We start from the raw sequence: 23024 nt of genomic DNA, 5'->3' as shown, positions 1-23024 counted from the left end.
GGTTGGTACAGTTAGTGTGCCTTATTTCACCGCTTTTTCTCACTCTAAGCCGCACATGCTGAATGCACAATTACTCAGGTTTACTTTGGTTCACATGGCGTCACATGGTGTGGGTCCTGCGGAAAAATCTAAGCGCTAAGAAATGTTAGGGTATGTAGCCTCCCACCAGTCACCTAGCTCTGCCTGTTGAGGGGAGTTTTCCATTGTATAGATGAATGGCTTTCTTTTGTACCTACGTTAAGGAAAAAAATAGAACAATATGTGTTCCTCAACGAATTAATCCACATAAAATTATTTTTTAAAATTTTCGTTATCTACTCTTCCTCACGCTATTAGCTCCCATCATTAGTCATGTAGGTCGAGCGATTTACGAATAAATTTGGAGAAGCTAATTAATCAAACCGATAAACGAAGAGGACCTCACCACACCATCCACTTTTTTTTTTAAATTCGAGCAATGTGGAGAACCCCCATGTTGTATCCTGCTATTCAATTTCGGCTATACATATATGCAAATCCTTCCAACCATTTAACCGATCGATCCAGCGAGAACTTGCCACCTGAATGGATGGCTGAGTATCAGTTACCCATTTTCATAATATTATTTTAATCGAATGAAGCGGCGCGGGCATGGCGTTGTGGTCGGTGTGTGCCAGAAGAAATTCACCATCATTGATGGATGATGTACCTGCCTATCTGTGCACGAAAGCACCTGACCAATATTAGTTGGTGGTGGAAGCTTCCCCGAGCGACCTCATCTGTTTAACGGTATTACGCAAACCTATCATGCTGCTAATTTTATATCGGTTTTTATTGTGAAAGGGGTTTGCGGTGGGGCGATGACAGTTTCCTTTTTTTTTTGTGCTGGTAGCTGGTTCGTCAGCTAATGTTGATCCGATTAACCGAACGTGATTGTCATTTGATGAAATTTGGACAGTTTATGTCGTTTGCATCAAATGTGGATTGGCTCCGTTGTGGTCAAACTAGCTATCGTAATTTGCAAGGCTGTGGCTGTGACTGGATTTATGGGGAATGGCCACTACAAATGTTGTAAACTTTTTATGTATTTATTTATGCGATTTTGAGAGACTCCAAAGCGGAATACAAGGTGGGCATATTTCAACAAAGTATATCATGTCGGAAAGTATCTTGGATAATATCGGTTTGTCAGGAATTTTAACAGATCTATCATCCCTGAAAATCTATGGATGCGAGTCCCTACAATAGTAAGTACGGCTCTGGCTGTAACCAGTAGAGGCTATTTGGTGTGGTGCATTGTTTATTAGTACATCACAGAAGTGAAGTTATTAGATTGGCTTGTCAATATTTGACTCCCTGTATGCGTGTCTAAAATATGTCGAAATTAAATTAGATTTTGTTTGTTTTGCCGAATATTCACAGTATCCAGGTTTTTAACATTTTGTGATAAATACAAGAGCGCTCTAACTTTGAAGAATATTTCTAAAACAGGAAAAGCTTAGCAGAATAACTAATTGCCAGCCAACGACAGTAATGACAATAAATTATGATGTTCTGTCGTTGATACCTGAAATAATTGTCTTTTTTTTTTTTTCAAATTATTCCTACCGCAAGCTTTTTATTTTTAAAAAAAAGGTCATACATATAGCGAAAAACAAAAGCGCTGACTTTTCTCTCGCCCAACCAACATCTAGGGCGAATGAATAACCGAGCTTCTGTTGGGTAGAGAAAAAAAAGGCGCCACCGGCATAATGCTATTTCCGTTTCATAGCAGGCAACTGCCAGAGCGTCACTGTGCCGTCGTTTTATCGAAGAAAAACAGTCTGCACTAGAAACCCATTGATGCAAAATTCGCTTTGTGTTTGCTCTTTTGTGGCCAAGTGCACAAACTATCGCGGTACAGGTTAACCGAATTAAATTGCTTTGCTTTTCTACCAGGCACGTAACCAAGACTATGTTTTCGGGAGAAGGCCTAAAAATTTTATGCATAATTTAATCAGCTCACATGTATTGAAATAACTGTTCAAATAGACACTGATAGGATGCCTTCAATTATTGCTTCAATTATTACTCCAAAACAAAGATAATGTAACTGAAAGCCTTACACTTAATATTTCAGGATTCTAGGAAAATTGCACTCAGGAGCGAATCCATCCAGAAAAAAATTTCGGAGGGGGTCCGAAATTTTAATTTTAAAATGTTCATTGTACAATACGTAATATGTAATAACCTCATTTAATTAAAATCAGTTTTGGTGGACGAATCTGGTTTGGAATGATTTGGAATTTAAAACAAATTTAAAATAGAAACTTTTTTAAAATTTCTTAAGAAGTTAAAAAATTTCGGAGGGGGTCCGGACCCCCAGGACCCTCCCCCTGAATCCGCCACTGATTGCACTGGTCAACACTAGATCTACTAGATCCAAAGTTTACGGTCCCTTATACAAACCGTGGTAAAGATTTTTTTAATAAAAATTCGCAGTTAAAAACCAAAGGGTTTTGATAGGGAAGATTTCATTGGAAATGGGCCTCTTAAATTTTCGCATAAAATCTTTTACAAAATACTCGAAAAAGGAATCGATCCAATTTTTTACCTCAATCGGACATTGTTAAGGGATGCTACGTTCAAAACTTCAATTTTTTTATTCGAAAAAATCCAAAGAAATCTGAAATGTTGGAAATCGAAAAATTTGTTTCAATGTAAAATAGCATGAAATGTCAACATTTAGTGTCAAAACAAGAAGAAACTTTTATAAAAATTCGTCCCGGTGACCTTGAATTTCTTTTTAAACAAATGCTTTATACAAATTATGGTTTTAAACTATGAAGCTCCGTTCCAATTTTATTCAAATTTTTCTTCTCCAGAGTTTAGTTAGAACCCCATACTTCGGGTAATTTTTGATTTTATTCTTATGCACAAGTTATTAGGAACATTTGATGGGGCACCTGCAGATGAGACGAGAAATGTTACCCACTAAATCCATTCTTAAGGCCAATTACAGCTGTTCGTGATTCTGATTGTGATACTGGTTGTACGGTTAAGATGTGTGGGCACAGGAACTTCACGATCGCGTGAGAATGAGCGTTTATATGGTCGCGTTTGACACCACTATAAATGCTATAGCGTTAACTGGTACTTTTTGTTTGAGCAAAATCTTGGACGTAGCTGTGCGTAGATGACCGCGATTGCATATTTGTCTTTGTGTACAGTAACACCTCAATATAAAGCAACCTATAAATTAACCTCGATATTACGTAACTTGACATATCGTAACGTTTACCTCGATATAATGTAACTTTTCAAAAGGCCAAAAATTGACAAATATAAACCCGTAATTAATTAAAAGTGTTATTTCTATTTTAAATAGTTTTGGACATATCTTTATTTAGTAACTTTTGTTGTACTGAACGTAATTACCAGTGGCGGTGCGAAGTGTTTTGCCGCTCGGGGCCATAAATTAAATTTGCCGACCCTTTAATAATGAATTTTTAAGAATTCGATTATTTCTCACTTATTCATATTTCCACTTTTACAAATTTGATAAAAGTATTAGAAAATGTCTGCATAAAAATGAACTTCTTCACATTTTATTGTCAATATTTTGTTATTAATGTTCATTGAAATATTTTGTTATTAATATTCATTGAAAAGCCAGCACTTGTTTATATTATTAATCTTCAAAATCGTATCTTTCTTACTTTCGCTTCATGCAAAAGTTTTATCCTTTTTGTCTGCATGATTATAGAAAAATTGAGTTTGGAAATTGCATTGTATAAATATTTCCGGCTAATCGTTTCACATCACAAATGCAGTTTGGTGATAATCTATTAAACTTACCTGAAATTAATTTCTTAGAACAGTGGTTTTCAACCTTTTTCGTTCAACGAACCACTTTCCAAATATTGATCCCAATGATGTATCTCCTTCTGAATTTTTTTTACCAGTATTACCGTGTCCGAAAAAAAAATGATTTTCAATTGATTGAAAATCATAGTTTTACAATCAGAAACCTGTTCCTGAGCACTCTCAGTAAGTATTTCAATTTATGACACACTGAAACGATATATAAAGACAAACATCCGACGGGAACGTAAGGTTAACAAGTTAAAATTTATACCGCACAATTCACCCCCTACAATTGTCGAGTTTAACCATGGGGGTGCATTCACCCCCGGTTGAAAACCACCGATTTAGACAGTCTTCTACGTTTTTCCATTTTTGATTCATAGCAAAAAAATCGTATTTTTCGGAAACTTCAGCGCTAAAAACTTTTCTGACCGGTCATGTTTTAACCGATTTTTAATTTCTGTGTTCTGGAAAGAAAGATAAATGACCAGCCCAACGGTATGTGTTATGTTCTTTTGTTTAAAATACTCTGATCATAACTTTAACTGGCACCATTCTCCATTTTCTACTGTGCTGCTGCGTATTGAACGCAGAATTATTCTCTCAAACAAACCGAACACTTAATAGCCTGCTTCCTTCAACATCCACGCTTCATGGCCGTATAGAGCGACAGGGAGTATCAGTGATTTGAATAAATCAAGTTTTGCGCGCATTGGTCTTTAGCTGACTACCGTACCCCACCGATTTCCAGCTCGAAACCAACATGACTGCTACGTTCTCTACTAGCTACCATGTACTTTGTCTTGTCAGAGTTTATAGTCAGTCCAATTCTTACAGCTTCCCTTTTAAAAGGCAACAATGTTTCTTCCACTGCTCTGCGATCAATACCAATGATGTCGAAATAGTTCGCGAAGTGAGGAAGTGAGATCTCGTGATGACGGTTCCATTCCTTTGCACATTAGATATTCGCAACGCTTGATTTTATCCTATCCAGCATCATCCGTTTTGTCGGGAAACCACGCTCAAGCATTATCTGTGGCAATTCATTTTGTTTTACTGTATCGTATGCCGCCTTGAATCCACAGATCGTGAGTCTGCAAATTATATTCCCGGAATATATCCAGAATTTGTCGCTGGGTAAACATTTGGTCCGTCGTTAACTGTTCTTCTCGGAACCCGCTTTGATATTCGCCGACACAGCATTCAGCCAACGGGCGCAGTCTGCCTAACAGAACACGAGAAACTACCTTGCAAGCGGCATTGAGGATCGTTATGCCTCGGAAATTATTAAGTTAGAGTTTACAGCCCTTCTTGAAGATTGGGCATATGAGGCCATTCAACCAATCAAAGGCATTTTTTTTTTCTTCCACGCAGATTATCCCGATCACGCAGTAAATTGCTTCGCACAGCCAGTCACTCCTTACTTTTAAAAGTTCACCCGGGATTCTGCCCTTCCCAACGACCTTATCGTTTTTAAGCTTTCGCAGAACCTTCCGTCTAGAAATCACTGAACAAAAAGAAATTGCAGATTTGTTTACCCCTCGCTAATCGCCGGGTCTACTTACTCAAAAAAAAAACTTCGGTCGAACAACGTTCGCTACCGCACGAAGCTAAACTTCTATCGAACACTTATTAGACCGTTTGTCTTATCTACTATGCTGGTACCGTACCCGCAATTTAATAGGAAAGAAAATACCTCTCCAATGGAATTGAAAGATTGAAAATACAATGTATACTTTTTGAGTTAGAGGCATTTAATGAAAAACAAATAGTTTACAGAAAAGTTCAATAACTCTGTAACAGTTGAAATTTGATTATTCGTGTAGAATATTTTAATCTCCAAATATGTTCCTCTATTAGAGAAATTCTTAACCATGGACCAAGAAATTTGTATATGATAAAGCTCCCTGGTTTGATCCCAACAAATTAGTCTGCATACTATCTTGCAATATGTAGACAGTTTTGTTCTATCGCATTCATCATCGCGATCCTCAACCATTTTAATCGTCAATAGTCGCCAAAATGATGTAAATTCAAGCGTTTCACCTACTCATGATTTTTATCGTGATTAATGAAACTTGAACAATCATTAAAAAAATACTATAGAAATTTATTGAGTAGGAAATGTCGCCCCCTGATTTTGCCGCTCGGGGCAATTGCTCCCTTCGTCCTCCCCCCCTTAGCGCCACCACTGGTAATTGCACAATTTTTGCACTATTCAGCCAGAAAATTTTTACGCTCTAAATTCCACAGTTTCCATCAATTCTTTAAATAATTTAAGGAATTACATTTTCAGATAATCTTTCCAAAGCGACTAAAATTTCCCAAAATAAGTTTTGCCATCATCAAATCGTCGTGAGGTGTACATTATATCTCGAGAAACACGGTTCTTCCACAATAACACCTTTTCAATGAACTATAGATTTTGGCAATTCTAGTACTACCAGCAAGATATCGATATTCTACCAGCGTGTTTAAATTATTTCTCAAAACATGGGAGACGAAAACATTACATAAATGTTCAAATTTTCAATTCTGCCGCAACACCTCTTATGTATATCACGTATGTACTGAAAACTTTAACTGCGTTTTTCTCGAAACTATCTTTTTTGAGCAGGCCGGTAATGTAACTCGAGCATATGATTTTTGATCGCTTTGAAAATTTCACAATTTATTCAAAATTTATTTCCCTGGCGACGTACATAGGATTTATTTTTTTATTGCTTAACTTTTTTTAATTAACAATTTTGTGTCGATTTGAATGACATTTTCGGCGTTTTTCGGCCATTTCGCGTAAAATCAAAATATCGAAAAAATCCTACGTACGTTGCTTGCTATTGACATAAAAAATCAGAAAAACTTTTTGACTCATGGTCAAAAATTACGGGAGATAAATTTCCGGCCGTGAACCCCTTCCAAGAAAACTTGCATCGGGAAAAATGCTACACAGCCGCCATCTTGTGATGAAATTGCTCGAAAAAAATATTTTGTGTGATTCAATACTTATTTTATAAATCTCATTTAACAAGATCTCAATTCACCTCTTTATTGCGTCAAGAAAAAATCTCCAAGTATGTCTATTTTCTCGTGCTCTACAGTGGTGTAACCCCGTAAGGCAACTTGCACACGACGGTGTGGTGTCTGTCAAGGGACCCAAAGTTATCGACCTACATCGACCATTATAGAAAACCTCGGACAATTGGTCTGTTTGGGCTCCCAATTCTCCACGGAGAAAACTGAGCTAGTTGTATTTTCTAGGAAACGTGGACCAGCACAACTACAGCTTCTATTAATGGGTCAAACTATCGCTCAGGTCTTCACAGTAAAATATCTAGGGTCTGGTTCGGCTCGAAAGGTACTTGGGAATGCCACTTTATATATCTGAAACAGAAATGCCAACAAACGATCAACTTTCTTCGTACAATAACCGGAACATGGTGTGGTGCCCACCCAGGAGACCTAGCTAGGTTGTATCAAACAACGATACTGTCGGTAATATAATACAGATCCTTCTGCTTTCGCTCCGCCGTTCTCCCACTGAAAAATCCATTTTGGGAACTTTCATATCGATTACTCATTCGATGCGATATCTTGAACCCGGTGGTGATTGAAAATTTCGAAAGGCTTATCGAGCTCAATCTGTACTGGAATCTGTACTTTGACTACATGTCACAGAATATTAATCCTTCTTCTTACAATCTCAACCGTGCGCATTTCATAAATACTTCTGAATGTACTGTTTTCTTCGATACATCCATGATAGACGAGATTTGTGGAATTCCAGACCATATACGCCCGCAAGTGGTTCCAAACATTTTTTTTTTTTTGGAAGAAGTTCAAGAAATCGACTGCTGCAAGATGTTTTATACTGGCGTATCAAACCTCGAAGGGTCCACTGGCTTCAGGAGTATCAAACAAAAGTTCACTGCTTCCTACAAACCCAGCGACCCATTACATTACCCGCAGACAATTACTTCATCGTCTCGGATAGCCTCAGTTCCATTGACGCTATTCGCTCGATGAAACATGGAAAGCGCTCCTCGTATTTGTAAGGGAAAACGGGAGCTACTGAGTGCTCCATTCATTGCTCCAGTCCGGACAATGAGAAGGTAGACTCCTTAGCTAAGGTGTGTGCTTTAGAAGGTGACATTTATGAAAAACCAATTTGCTCTAACGAATTTCTAAGATTTACTAGTCAGAGAACCCTCGATAGTTGACAAACTTCGTTGAGCAATGGTGAACTAGGAAGGTAGCTTCATTGGACAATCCCCAAGGTATCGACGAAACCTCGGTTTAAGGCGTTGGAGGTGGGTCGTGATCTCATTCGTGTGATGTCCGACTCATGGCAAACCATTACACGCTGGATGCACATCTGTGGCGACGGCTATCACGATATCGAGCACATTGTCTGGGCGTGCACCGAGTACAGTTCCGCCAGGTCTTGGCTAATGGATACACTCCGGACCCGAGGAAGATCGACCAACGTCCAGGTTTAAGATGTTATGGCAAGCCGCGATCTCCGCTATATGTCCATCGTATACCCCTTCCTAAAAACATCAATATACAGATTTAACTATTTTTCTTATCATTCTCAGAAGTGCCCTCTTCCGCCTGTACCAAACACCCACGATGGTTTGATGCGCCTCCAAGGCGACACAAAACATCTCAACACACAAACATCACACGCGCAACTCGAAGACTTTCGATCCGTAGTTTAGCCGTACTACGAAATCGTCTGGAGGTACCCCTTCCGACTCGAGGGGGACCAACCGGCGTTGGTGTACATAATTATTCCTTATGAAGACCACCTCGTAACCTACGCCGTTGATCTCCCGATGCCTGAAACTGAAAGTTAATGATAAAAAAAACTTTATTCTGGGTAATATCATTAAAGAGTGTTACACTCCTCATTTCAAATATGTCTGTGTGTAGCATCATGCCTACTGCTTGATTTTGACATTAGCTCTTCAGTTGCGAAAATGGCATCGTAGTAAGTGAAGCAACGGAGTAAAATTTAGCTAACGCATCGCGAAAATCCGAACTACTTGCAAGCCAAGTTGGAGAAATTGTTGAATGTGGTCAAAATTACGGTCATCAACATAATAAGATTGTTCGGTAACGTTTGTCGACAATCAGAAAGACTAGATCAGGAGGAAATCGAAAGCCGGCAGTCACAAAAAAGACGTGCTGTTTCAAGAAGAACCCTAACCTCTACGTCAGAGATGTTGCATTTACATTTACATCGCAACCGGGACCGTCAAACAGGTAAGTTATTTACAGGAGTGCCTGGAAACACTTGCTTTTCCTCAACCAACACAATTGTGTCGTTTTGCTTTTCCCGTATTTGGCATCTTGCCATTACGGAAAAGGTATGCCACGAACGACGCCCAAGGACATGAACGCTCCCAAAACGCCAGAGCGCTATCCAATAGAAAAAAAATATTGCGTATATGTCAAGTGGAGCCTCAAGAAGCGATATGCACTGGAACGAAAGGTCTGGCAATTCCTATTCGCCAAAAAGGAAGCTTGAGTGAATTTTTTTTTCTTAATTCTGTTTGAAATGAATTTTTACAAGAAATATGATTTGATTTTTTAATAAAAATTTGACCGATTAACACTCATTCCTGTTTGACCAATTTTTGATAGCAACACCCTTTAAAAACGACTTTCATCAAACATAGCAATCACTAGCGAAAAAATCTGTTGCTGGAATACAATTTTTTTTTATGATTTTATTCGGATAAATCAGTACTTTTCAACCGGGGTGAATTCACCCCCAGGGGTATGGCAGATGGTGAATTATGCCGGGTAAATTTCAACATGTTATTTTCATCGAATTATTGACTCAATAATATAAAGACAATAATTCGATGGAAATATTAGGACAAGTCACCATCGGCCGTACATCTGGGAGTGAATTCACCTCCGGTTGGAAAACACTGGGATAGGTGATGGGAGCTTTAGACCCCTAGCTCCCCTCCTGATTACTTGTCTGAATACTGAAATAAATTAAATGAAATATCTGGTGAAATTAAACTGGAATGGTAAACTGGAGTAACAATCACATAAAATGGTCGTTGACTCTCTGCTAAGAAACTCGGGCTTTTAAAAAACTATCAAAGAAATCAAGTCGTTCATAAGACTCCCATAAAATTATGTTACCAGTACATTCTTACTTGGACAAAGACCAGAAACTAATCAACAGTGTAAATAGCACAGGGTGTTAAATCACGGCAGTACTAACATTCTAAGTTCTACCCAGTTAATGTTCCATAAAAATAAATGAAATGATGAATCTACCACGTCGTTAGCTTTTGATGAGCCCCGTTCGTTCAGTTTCATCGGTTCGTAAAGGTATCTCTGTGAAAATCTTCCCAGCGAGCATCATTAAAATGGATTATTTCGTGCCAATTATATGCTCTACACAGGCAAAAGCAACTTAAGCATAAGCCAGCTTATCCTAGAAAAAGAAGGAAACAAAAAACTAAAAAAGGAAAGTGTATGTTGTGCATATCGCTACGAACGTGTTGGGGGTTCATTCCCGAACGTCTTCTACCCATTCAGCTGAAACTATCCGTCCGTGGTGCCTTGCGGTGCCTATTAATAGCACCACCAGGGTGTTTTGCCCGAGAAAACGCGAATGAGTGCTCTATTTATGTACCTACAGCAGCGGTATGCTGGCTGCGAGAAGTTTTGATAGAATAGCGTAGAACCGGGAAGAGAAAAGTGTATGCAAGCTCTATTGGCCCGAAGGGGAAATAATGAAAATTAAAACTTTGCAAACTGCGACCTGTCGCAGTCGGGATCAGGTAAGGAAGCAGAAAGAAGAGTGGTTTAATTACAGGACGGTATAGTTGGGTTCTATGGTTTGAAATGTGCCCCCGAAGTGAAAGTAGTTTGAAGAAATTAAACTATTGATGATACATTATGTGCCTTAAAGTTTTATGAAACGTTTTATGAAACGTTCATATCCTATACGTCATCTATATTGAAACAAATCAAACAGCCGAGAACCTTAGACATTAGTGAAATGAAGTACATATTTAATCCCGTGGCACATTTTAAACCATTTTCCCCAAAACACCCCACGTAGATAATGTTTCACTTTCCCGATAATGTGTGCAGTGCCAGTCTACGCCGGAAGGGTTGTATACCGGTGTTTGTGCTTAGACCTCAGAACCACGTGCTGGTGGTGTTGGTGAAGTAGCAATGTACGTACAGAGCGTGCCAGGCAGCCATCAAAGCCAGTAGGGGAAAAAAAACTAAAGAACCAGAGTGTTCAGCTAAAAGATAGTGAAAAAAACAGAGACCAAAAGCAGCACTATGCAGCAGCTACACTTTTCCGGCTACTAACACTTACCGAGTCCGCGCATTGAATAGACCATGGCAGTTGGTGGGAAGGGACACATTGGCGGTGGGCTGTCGGACGCCGGCAGCACATGGTAGGAGTTGGCGGTGGCCACCCCCACCCCACTGGTGCTACCCTCCGAATCCGAGTGGGAGTTGGTATCGAGTCGCATGTACGTGGCGACCTTCGATTGAATTTCGATTGGAAGCTGTGGGGACGAGACGAGAATCAAGAATCAATTTGCTGTGATTTTGGCTTTTGACGCGCTCTGGCTCGAACTTTCGGTCGCTTACCGACGAAAGCTTCGGCGAAACGAAGCTGTCCGGTTTGCACTGCAGCAGCTGGATGGCAACGCTCATGTCTGTTTTGTAGCGTTCCTGGAATTGAGAGAAGAAAAAGGATTGCGATATTATTGATTATATTATTTCGATAATGTTCATCAGATTTGACAATTGAAACAAAAACAACAATAGTTTTTTAACTAAAGGGCAATAATTATATTGGAACGACTGTCACCTTTCAGATATAAATGGATAGTTCTGTTTCATAACACCATTGCAAAGAACATCTCGAAATAATCGTAGTGAAACAATAAGACAATATTCACATTTTTTAAAGTAACCAGGAGCGGGTTAGAATGCACAATTCAATTCAAAACCAAAGTGAACTGTGGGAAAAATTACCAAAACGCGACTTTACTCGATAACGTAATAGATTTTCGGTTTGTGAAATATATGTTATTCATGTAAAAATGTCTGGGGAATCGATTGAAGCTATTTGGAATGACCGTTCGATACACTATCTAGCCCGCTTTGCCCCAATTCTTCCTTTTGCTTGAGTGTAGCCGGTGCACCGTGCCACCTGTTCATATAAAGTTGTGACAAAATTAAAACAATTGGTTTATGTGGCTAAAAATCGGGCTTTTAACTAATTTTGGGTTGCTGAATCCATTTCTGCTATCAGTTTTGAAATTTCATAATTCTTTGTTTCGACTACCTTTATATAAACCCATTTGAATCACATTAAATAGCAGAAATGGTTGAAAAAACTAGTAAAAATCAATAATTTTTCAGTAATATGACGTTTTTTAGGCAACCAATGTGTAAGAAGATTTATGAGCTACAGGGCTCCATATGGGTATTTTCAAAAACATAGACATAACAACTTCGGCGCAAAAATGCGCAAGATGAGGCCTTTATATCTTGAAACTCCACTAAATTTTGAGTCAGATTGATGATAAGAGACCCGTGGGAGACCATCTCAAAAATTCGGAAGACGTATAAAGATAAATTACGGATATGACGAAGAATTTCTCAATTGCTTTTCCTTGATACAGAACAAACGTGATTCATTTTTGCACAAAAACCTCACATTTTTAGTTTAGCCTATTCATTCTTCTTTCCAAAAAACTCAAAGCTATTTCAATCGGCAATGTAGTTGAGTTGAGATATCGCCATTTGAAGTTCGAAGGTACGAACGATTCTAATTAGTTGAATTTAACAGAAATCCTCGACATCACCTGCTTCAAAGACATGTGAAAAATTCAGTTTTTATCCGATTATGGTAAAATTTTGAGATACTTTTATTCCAACTGAGAGAAAAATAAAATAAATATTTACGAAACTATTACAAGACATTCTTTTTTGGGGTTTTGTTACTCGTCGTGCCACTGTGCGGTGGTCAACTATTTTCGTCAGCGTCCTTTATCATTTATTTTTATAAAGTCATTCATCAACAGTGCTATTTTTAAAAATGAACCACATCGGCTGGGCAACTAATTTTTTCCGATCTTATCCTAATGCAAATAATTAAGCAGGCTTCATTTTGTTATATTCAGAATTGCCCAGTTTTTATCGCATGTGATTTTAAATGTAATTTTAAATGTTCTTTGATTTGTTAGCATTGGAAGGGAACACGTATCCGCCGGTTGATTTCAATTGAGCTGACATTTCTTTGGACTGGGCAAACTAATTTATTTATTTGTTTAGTGTTCATTTGACCAACTAGAAAACTAATCTTCTGGCCATTCACTGCGCATGGTTTTGCCTGACTGAATGATGACTTATGAATTATCAATAAGGGTTGAGAATTGACGGTTCGCTAGAAGAATCCGAAACCAGTTCGTCGCTGTAGTGCTATCTTATGACAAACGCCATTTTGGGGTAAACTGAGTTAGATATGCCACATTATTCGTCTAACGAATCTGTACAAGATGGCGTTTCCAGAATTTTGATATTTTCCTTGGTTACTGTAATATAGCGAAAAAAGTGATTAGAAATTGTGAGTTTTTGCTTCAAACCATTATATGTTGGGATTGGCTCAAGTTATAATGAAGTTTTAGTTGCTTTCATGTGTAAAAATGTCGCAGGAATACAATGGCACAATCATTTTCAAATGAAAAATACATGTATTGAGAGAAAAACGTAATTTTATCTTTAAACTGGAAATATTGCCTATTTGCAACACTGTAACCAAAAATAACTATTTTTTTATATTTTCTGACTCATTTCCTTAAAAATGCATCTAACCGATTGTTTATAGACCAAGTTAAGGTATGAATAAAAGTTCATAATTGGTGATTTTTTCCTATGGAAAATTTTTCATGCACGATTATGACACGTCATACAAATTTTTTCATCAATACACACCTATGACACGTGTGAGTGTGACTTTTTTTACATTTTTAGTGAAAACTCGCAACATAGTCAACCGATCTTCGTAATATTTGAGAGATTAATACAGAATAGGTAGAAGCATCAATTGTTTTCTCTGAATTGTTTCTACCATTTATGAGTTTCATGATATTCAATCTCAAACTTTCAAAATCGTTTTTCTCGAAATGTACAAAATGGCGCTTGTCATAAGATAGCACAACAGCGATGAGTTACCAATTTGCGTCAGTCATATCAGCACGAAGAACAAATGTTTTATTGTCATAGAGTAAGGTGGGGCAAAAGTGCGCACCTAACAGTTTTCGTAAAATAACTATTGTTAGAAAAGCACTAGAAAATCGGCATGATTACAAATTAACACTATCATCACACATCTTCAAATGCGAGAAATAATTATTTTCTTATGAATACTCAAATGCGCACTTTTTCCCTATGGTCGGGGCAAAAATAGCCGATTTATTCCGGCCATAAATTAAAGGGCGAACACGAAATTATTGCGACACCGAAAATGTCATGCCAATTTTCTTATAATGTTTAAAATCAAACCAAAATTTAAGGGTAGTTTTATACGGGTGCGAGATGTTTGGCATAAGTACGTTAGGCATACATACATTAGGCATAAGTACATTAGGCATAATGGACGTTAGGCATAATGGACGATTGGCATAATGTACGTCAGGCATAATGGACGATAGGCATAATTCACAAAAATATAAAAATAATCGCAAGGCTTTCGTTATTATAGAGATATCAATCTTACACTTGTTTTTCGGGTTTAACGAGACTCCAAAATAAAAAATACCATTCGACATATCTATCCCTTGCAACTGTAGGTTTTTTTATATTTTTTTCCGTGGACGAGGTGAAGAAAGTATCCCTTGATTTAGGTCAACAGTTTGGTACAAGCACATTTGAAGCATATTATATGTATAACCAATACAGTTGTATCCAAATATTTTAAAAAGCCAAATAATGAACATACATTAAGTGTTGGAGTCTATGGAAACTTACACTGTTTTGTACAGCATCAACCTAAGGCTACATATTTCACGATTGTGACGATACCATTTTCGTTTCAGCACCTCGTCACGGTACACAAATAAACTCTCTCTCTCTCTCGTATCGGACAGTTTTCGAAGTTCTATTTTAATGGCCTCAAGAATATAATCATTGAACTTAATAATATAGGAGATAATCAAAATTGAAGCAGCAGTATTCTTATATTCGTTGAATAAATAATAAAATGCATCATTGTTTCTTTCATGAGCTGTTCTTCAAGAGCACATATTTTCTTCTTGGACAATTGCACTATACATGTATGTGAGAGCTAATCTAAGTTGATGTACGTTATTCATACCTAAAGGGGTTATATTCAAAGTTGTGGCGATAAAATGAGCTAAGTTCGTGATTTTTTTGTTTGAAAAAGTGAAAGACAGTTCGTTCGGAGTACAGCAAGATTCCGTTTTTGGCATGCTTCATTTTTGGCAACAAAAAAGTTCCGTTTTTGGCAACATTGTTTTTGTTCATAATAAATCTTTTAAAAAATGCTCAATACACATGGGATATCGCTTTTGACTTTATTTCCAAACATAGAAGTCTTATTTACTATATTTTATGGGGGCGGGCATAGCGTATAAAATTAAATTAGCTGATTTTTCACATATTCTAATATAATTAATATTCTTGTAAAGTTTGTGATGTCACAAATTAAAAATAAAAGCTTTTAAGGTAAGGTTCCATTTTTGGCACGGTTCCAGTTTTGGCAACTGAAAAAAATATTGCTGCCAAAAACGGAATTCTACTGTACTATCAAAAAATAGAACACAAGTTGAATTACATTTTTTTTACAAAATTCAAAACTTTTTGAGCGACTTGGCGGAATGTCACAATTAATCTTCTTAAGACAGATATCTTCCGTTTGATTTCACTATATTAATGATAATGAAAAACAATTGTTTTTCACAATCAATCAGATACTATTATTTGAACTATTACTTGTAGTCTTCTTCAGTGTTCATATCAGTCTAAAGAAAATTGCTATTTTAGTTATTTGAAATTTATAGATTGTAGGTAGAGAAATTAACGCAAGCTGAGTTTCTGCATACCACGCATTCGGTCTTCTTCTTTTATTCGAGTTCAGATTTATTCATGTATTTATGGTAGAATAAAATGTTGATCGAGTTTGATCAGCTTCCAGAGTAATTCTACCACATCTAAAAAGTTCAAACATTTACGCTTTATCATTCTAGGCCATCACCGCCAAAAATTTACTTTCTCAATAATTTATGCCTAACGTCCATTATGCCAATCGTCCATTATGCCTAACGTCCATTATGCCTAACGTATTTATGCCCAATGGGGTACACCCATTTTATACATATATTTACTTCAACAATCAAAAGAAAAGTTAATCGATGGAGCCTTGAGTGTAAAATTGAACGCATTTTCGCTTGATGCCCTCCATCAAAGTCTTTACAGTGTCATCCGGTACCAGTTTCTCAGTTTTTTTTTTCATTTTCTTAACATGTCCTTCTCGTCTTCGACTGTCTTGTTGCTCTTCCGAAGTTCCCGCTTCATCATTGCCCAGTACTGCTCCACCGGGCGCAGCTCCGGACAGTTTGGCGTATTCATGTCCTTTGGAACAAAATGGACAGAATTGGACTCATACCACTCCAGGACACTTTTAGAATAGTGGCATGATGCCAAATCTGGCCAAAATAGCGGAGCTTCGTCGTGCTGCTGCACGAAACGGCAAAATGCGCTTCTCGAGGCACTCAGATTTGTAGATGTCGCCATTTACTGTGCCGTTTGTCACGAAAGGCTCACTCCTCAGTTCGCAAGAGCAGATGGCCTGCCAAATGAGATATTTGGAGGCGAACATCTACATTTTCTTCTTCTTAAATTTGTCTTCCACATAAAACTTGCTCTTGCCGGTGAAAAACTCCAACCCCGGAATTTGCTTAAAATCGGCTTATATATACGTTTCGTCGTCCATCACACAGCAGCCATATTTTGTCAGCATCTTCTCGTAGAGCTTCCGTGCCCGAGTTTCAGCCGTCGATTGTTGCCGGTCATCGCGGTTTGGGAAGTTCTGTACCTTGTATGTATGTAGTTCGGCTCTCTTCTTTGCATTCTGGACGTAGCTCTGCGACATGCCGATCTTTTTAGCCAAATCACGGCTTGAGACGCTGGGATTTGCTTTAATCATCCGCTTCACCTTTCCCTCCGTCTTTTTGTTCTCCGGTCCCGGTTTTCTTCCAGCTCCTTTGCCGTGGTCCAACGTCAACCGCTCCTGGAAACGCTTCAATACTCTGGAGACGGTTGAATGGTGAATGTTCAACATTTTTCCCAACTGCCGGTGCAACAGGTCAGGAAATTCCAGGTGTTTGGAAAGAATTTGTTCTCTCGACTCGCGTTGGTTCACCTCCATTTTCGTTGAATCGAAAAACACGACTTCGAGTTTGACAGCATGTAAACAATACACATCAATGAGAAAGTGTGTAAAATTTGAAGAATTAGTTCAATTTTTATATAGAAAGCTTCACTCGCGTCTTTTTATTGGGACGGATATGCTATGCGCACTTTTACCCCACCGTCAGTTTTTTAACTTATTAAATTGTTACGAAAATTACTGAATTTTTTTCATAAAATCAAATATATCCCGCAACGAACCATATATTGAAGATTTTTAGGATACTATAGTTTTATAGATCCTGATTTATTCATACAGTCAATTTATGATTCCCAAAATTCAAAAAATTACATCAAAGCAGCGAAAAATGGTCCTTCCCCCTTAATTTCAAGCCACTATATTCAAACCTTTCATGCTTATATGTGCGATTAGTTGACTTAATGATATACTAAATCCACACAGAGTTGCCACGTCCTAGCACTTGTGTGCTTCTAAAAGTCCTATGCGCACTTTTGCCCCATGCGCACTTTTAGCCCACCTTACTCTATTCATTGGTTGACTTTTAGTCCATCATCAATTAATTATAGTAATTTTTCTCAATATAATACGTACTTCCATATGCTTATGCGTTACATTGCAATGTTTGGTTGGGTTACTGTGGTTGTTCCCTAGACATGTTTAGCTTTTGTTATGATTCTTTTTCATACTTTCACTGGTTTGTAGCATATCAACTAAATTTCACAGCACATTACTGTCATATTTTATTCGTGAGTTTACTATCGGATTTTTCTGGCAGAGCAGCACGATTTATGTTCATGATTTCAGGGCTTAAATCACGATTTTCGTAATCTTTACTTACGTTTTCGTGATATTTCATTCACGAGTTTCGTGTTGGCTTTTTCTCGTAGAGTGGTATGAATTATGTTCATGATTTCGGATACTCAGTCATGATTTCTATAACTTCTATTAACGTTATCGTGATATTTTAATCATAACTAGAGTAATTTATGTTCATGATAACGTAATTTATATGCACGTTATCGAGATATTTTATTCTTGAACTCACTTTCGAATTTGACACGTGGAGTAATGTAACTATGTATTATTACTATTGGATTTTTTCCTCGGAGTAATGCAGTGATGTACCACTGGGAAAAATTCCATCTTCCCGAGTTTTTATTTTTGGGTTTTATCCGGGATTATTCCAAAATCATTTTCACCCGGTCGAAACCAGGATTTTTTTCGTTTTATCGAATTTAGAATGTTCGTTTAGCGTTTTTTTTAAGAATTTAGCATATAGATTTAAGCAACCAAAAATTAAAGTGGCAAGGGTGGAACAGGCTTTGCAAAACTCATTTCAAATATCTTAAAATGTAAAAATCGAATGTAAACATAAACGTAAAAATCGGAAAGAGATCCTTCAGCATGAGAATCGCTTAGAAAGTTCTCACCCGAAAAGTTTGGCAAGGAATCTCCTGGCTCTCCTGAATTGGCTCGCAGGAACATCCGTATAACGTTACATTCAATATTGAAAGTCGGATAAAGAAGTGTACTTTGTAAGAACCGGATATATTTTTTACGGTTTTTATACCAAAGGTTTTTTTTGATCGACTCTTACATGGAAGAGCTCCTGTTCGGTTTTTATATTCTAATATATTTAAAACGGGTTTTATGAAGCATGTTCTGTTCTTGCGACATTTATTTTCGGTCACTCATTTAGTCCGCAGCCAACAATTTCAGCTCGTTTTATATAATACATCGAACAACAGTCATAGTTACACTGACTAATAAAAATCAGAATAATCATGTGATGCACAAGCCATTTTTGTCCTGCTTGTTACTCATTTTAGAAGTTGTTTCACTTTTAACGAAGTTAGATATTTTTTCAATCAAAAATTTAGTAAATGCGTACTCAATTCGGTAAAAAGTAAAAAAGAGTAATATGCAGAAAGAGACCGCACCGCAATCAGAACTCCCACAACTTGCAATACGAATTCTTTCGGCTGGCGGTGGATTCGCAGTAAGAAACGCAATCGACTTAGCTTAGCTCGTGTTGAAAAGCTATTTAAATACAAAATTGGTGAAGAAATGTGGAATCAGCTATCAGACAATAGATAGAGAATGACTTATCAGAATTTTCAGATTCAAGCCAATCTTAATGACAATAATGCTGATAACACAAAAAAATGTTTATATAACAATACATTAATATTTAATTATTCGAACATCAAACACTTAAAAAAACCCAAACTTCCCATTAAAAACCGTTTTAACCGGGAAAAAACGTTGGGTTTTTCCCCAAAATTATAAAAACCCGATTTGGTACATAACTGAACGAGTATGATATGGTTCATAAAGCGTAAATGATCCGCGGTATCTTGTAAACTACATCACGAACACGTCTGTTATAATGAATAACAATGTTCGTGGTCCTATTAGTTCTTTTATATCTGCTGCTCGCATCTATTACTAGTCGCTAGTAACTGGACATAAATATACGATATTTGAAACTTAAATGTTGTGAACCAGTTCACGTGAAAATTTCAAGATCATGTGCAGAGTTGCATGAAATTGAAAATGATTACGGATGTCTTCTAAATATTACAAGCACTCGTAGATCGTGAATCATGTACTAATCAATCATAAACCAGTTCACGAATCCATAAATAATATTTTACGATTTTATGAACTATTTCACCGGCACACCCTGGATGACTGTCATACTAGGAATCATAGATCAGTTCACATTTCCATGAATAAGATTTCATGATTTTGTGAATTATTGCACCAACACGATTGATCAGTCGGTGGGAATCATGAATAAGTTCACCTATACATCAATAATATTTTTAGATTTTGTGAACTATTGCACGAGCTCAAATGGTTGGTCGTGACTATTATACTAGGAATCATGAACTAGTTCTCGAATACATGAAAATTATTTAATTGTTTTATGACTATTTTACGAGCACGAATGGTGAGTTGTGACTAATTCGATAGAAATCATGAATCGGTTTACGTATACATGAATAACATTTTATGATTTAGTGATCTATTTCACGTGCACGGATATTGAATGGTGATTAATACATTAGAAATCATGATCTAGTTCACGATGATTGAAAGGATTAATTAGTAATATTTCCGTTTCGTAAAAAAGTTCATGTGAATTTTTTTTTTGATTTTGTAAACTACTTCAAAACTACCACGACAATCAGATCATCTTCAAGATGAATCATGAATCAGTTCACGTTGCGTAGTAGAACTCTGAATAATGTTCCAAAAGCTATGAATAAAATCACGATTCAATCTGTGATTGCTAATAAAAGCATTATCTAGACGTCACTGAGTGTAAATGGGACATAATTATAAAACGCATGATTTTTGTTCATGGTCCTGTTTTCGTAACGTAAACAATTGATTGTTCCAGAATTCATGATACGTTTTTTGCGCTTTTGAGAACATTTCCTTTTCCGTTTATCAACAAATGTCTAGAGACACAAAAAGTAATCGATTTTCATTATATTTTATTGATATTGAAATGACGTCTTTCGCCGGAATAAAGAAGCAAGGTACAATAAAATCATTCACTTGCCCTTTGATTCGAGTAAACATAAGCAACACTCCCAACTGTCGGCTGTTCGGAATTGAAGTTGCTTTTTAGCAAACGGAGCATTTCAAAATTAATTCAACAAACGGTAAATGTACCATAAATTTTCGGCAGTTGGCTGCCCAGAGCAATAAACACATGATAACGCTTCTGAAAGTTACACATATCGTATCCCTCACCAAGGTGAATCCAGATTTGCGTAACTTGGCTCATTTTGGAAAGAGGTTTGATGCGGCTGACCAAAAGTTTTACAGGGTCACTCGAAGTGTAACCACTTGAAAAGACCATAAAGCCGGGTTGGAAAATTATTTTTATTTCCTTTAAAGTGCACAGTAGACCACTCCACATTTTGAAAAAGTTTTGTAATATACATGACTCAGCTCAGATTTTTGTTCTAGGCGTGAATTTAAGAACTTTCGCCCAAATTTTCTTAATTTGAACATTTGTTTGAAAATAGTCAAAAATTCAAAAAAAATCTTTTTTGCTCTATATCATGTCCTTTTACCATGACTATGGCCCTGAGACAGCCAAGCAACGAATCACAAGCGGCGCGAATGTGACTTGCAGGTATTTTGGCCCACGCATGGAAAATAGCTTTCCTCAGCGTCTCGAGACTGGTGTATTTTTTATTTCGGATCTTGCTCTCCAAAATGACCCAGAAAGAATAATTAATTGGATTCGCACCTGGTGCATTTGAGAGCCATTGTGTGGTTGAAATGAAGTTCGGAACATTGGCTTTCAGCCATTCTTGGTTCACTCGTGCTTTGTGAGACGGTGCCGAGTCTTGTTGAAAAATTCCATGATTTGCGACCGAAATATTTGTCTGCCCTCTGCTTCAAAGCAGCTTCCAGAACACTTTCCCGATAATATGACGCATTTACCTCGACGTCAGGCTCGATGAAAACGATTGAAGAGCGCCCATCTGCGGTTACAGCGGCCCAAACCAGTGTTTGTGGCGGGTAGGTCAAGTAAACTATCGTTTTGAAAGATGTTCGGAATTTTACCGCTTTCGGTCATGCGAAGCAACTCCTTTTTTTTTGAATTCCTTCACAGATCAGCCAATTTATAGACAGCTGATGCTAGTGCGACAGCTGCGCGAACGGTTTGAAGTTGGTTACACTTCGAGTGTCGGAACCTGTACTTCTTATGTAAAATAGTCCAAGTTAGATTGACCGCACAATACGTTCGAATCCGTTAATCCCTAATTCCTCCCATAACTGAAATTTTCAGTTAAATACAGCCTTACTTCTTGAATAGAAACTGAATGCTGTTCATCACAAGTTGTGTTTTTCTATATGAAAAAGTCCATTGTCGATGGTCAGAATAACCGTACTGAACGCCTGAACCTAGGGTTTACCCTAAATAGAATTATCGTATAATACGTGTGGTATTGTTTTACCCCAATTCATCATATACTAACAGTTTGTAGTTAAACCTGGCCCTACATTTCAGAAACAAGCTATACTGCCCCTGTACGCATAAATGTCCCATGTGCTATGGGATTCCCTATACACATGGGACAATTATGCGTAGAGCGGCAGTATATGCAGTATATCAAAATCAGTGTGTCTTAGGTAAAAAGACCAAGCAATCGATTGCTGATAGGCAGTATAACCACCCGTTATGGAATTTGTGTTTTGATTCCGTCTCATCAGAATGCGACACTAACTTAGCGACAGGACTAAGCTATCGCCTGATTGACGCTAGTTCCAAAATGGGAGACATTGATTGTGTTCCTGAGCAAACCCCCATTCGAAGTCGAAACGCAAATTCCATAACTAATTTATTCTGAGGATGTTATCGGCTGAATCACCGAAACTGTCGGATTAAGAAGCAATACTTCGTTCTGGCCGTTTTATTTTGACTGATTCAGCCGAAAACATCCTCAGAAGAATTCATAACTAACTAATTTAGTTATAGGTTTTATGCCCTTAATGCGCACTAAGAAGAAATAAAGTATTGTGCATCTTGCATTAGTTTGCTAAGCCGAACCAAATATTTCGATTTCACTATTTCTCATCAGCTTAAAAATGAGCTCCTTTTCTTGCGGGACATCACGCTTGACTAGAGGTTTGCTCAACAAAACAATTAGTGTTCCCGTTTTTGAAGCTAGCGTCAATCCGGCGCTAGCTTAGTCCTGTCACTGAGTTAGTGGCG

The 23024-nt window shown here is 37.5% G+C and overlaps 1 protein-coding gene across 4 annotated transcripts in view; it reads right to left on the bottom strand.

Moving 5' to 3' along the window:
* The window catches only part of LOC131690776 (tight junction-associated protein 1), a 151020-nt gene that overhangs the window by 73398 nt on the left and 54598 nt on the right, over positions 1–23024 (bottom strand). For 2 of the 4 annotated variants that reach the window (XM_058976776.1, XM_058976777.1), the window contains exons 3-4: positions 11467–11550; positions 11186–11381 (exon numbers count right to left, since the gene is read on the bottom strand). In XM_058976776.1, the coding sequence (XP_058832759.1) occupies positions 11186–11381; positions 11467–11550 (280 nt within the window). Of the gene's footprint in view, positions 1–9815; positions 11109–11174; positions 11382–11466; positions 11551–23024 lie in introns of those variants that run through there. The other 2 variants (XM_058976779.1, XM_058976780.1) reach the window with 2 other exon arrangements.

Source organism: Topomyia yanbarensis, chromosome 3 (genome assembly GCF_030247195.1).
Source record: "Topomyia yanbarensis strain Yona2022 chromosome 3, ASM3024719v1, whole genome shotgun sequence".
NCBI lineage: Eukaryota > Metazoa > Arthropoda > Insecta > Diptera > Culicidae > Topomyia > Topomyia yanbarensis.
Note: the sequence above shows the minus strand (reverse complement) of the source record. Positions and strands in the feature narration are given on the sequence as shown.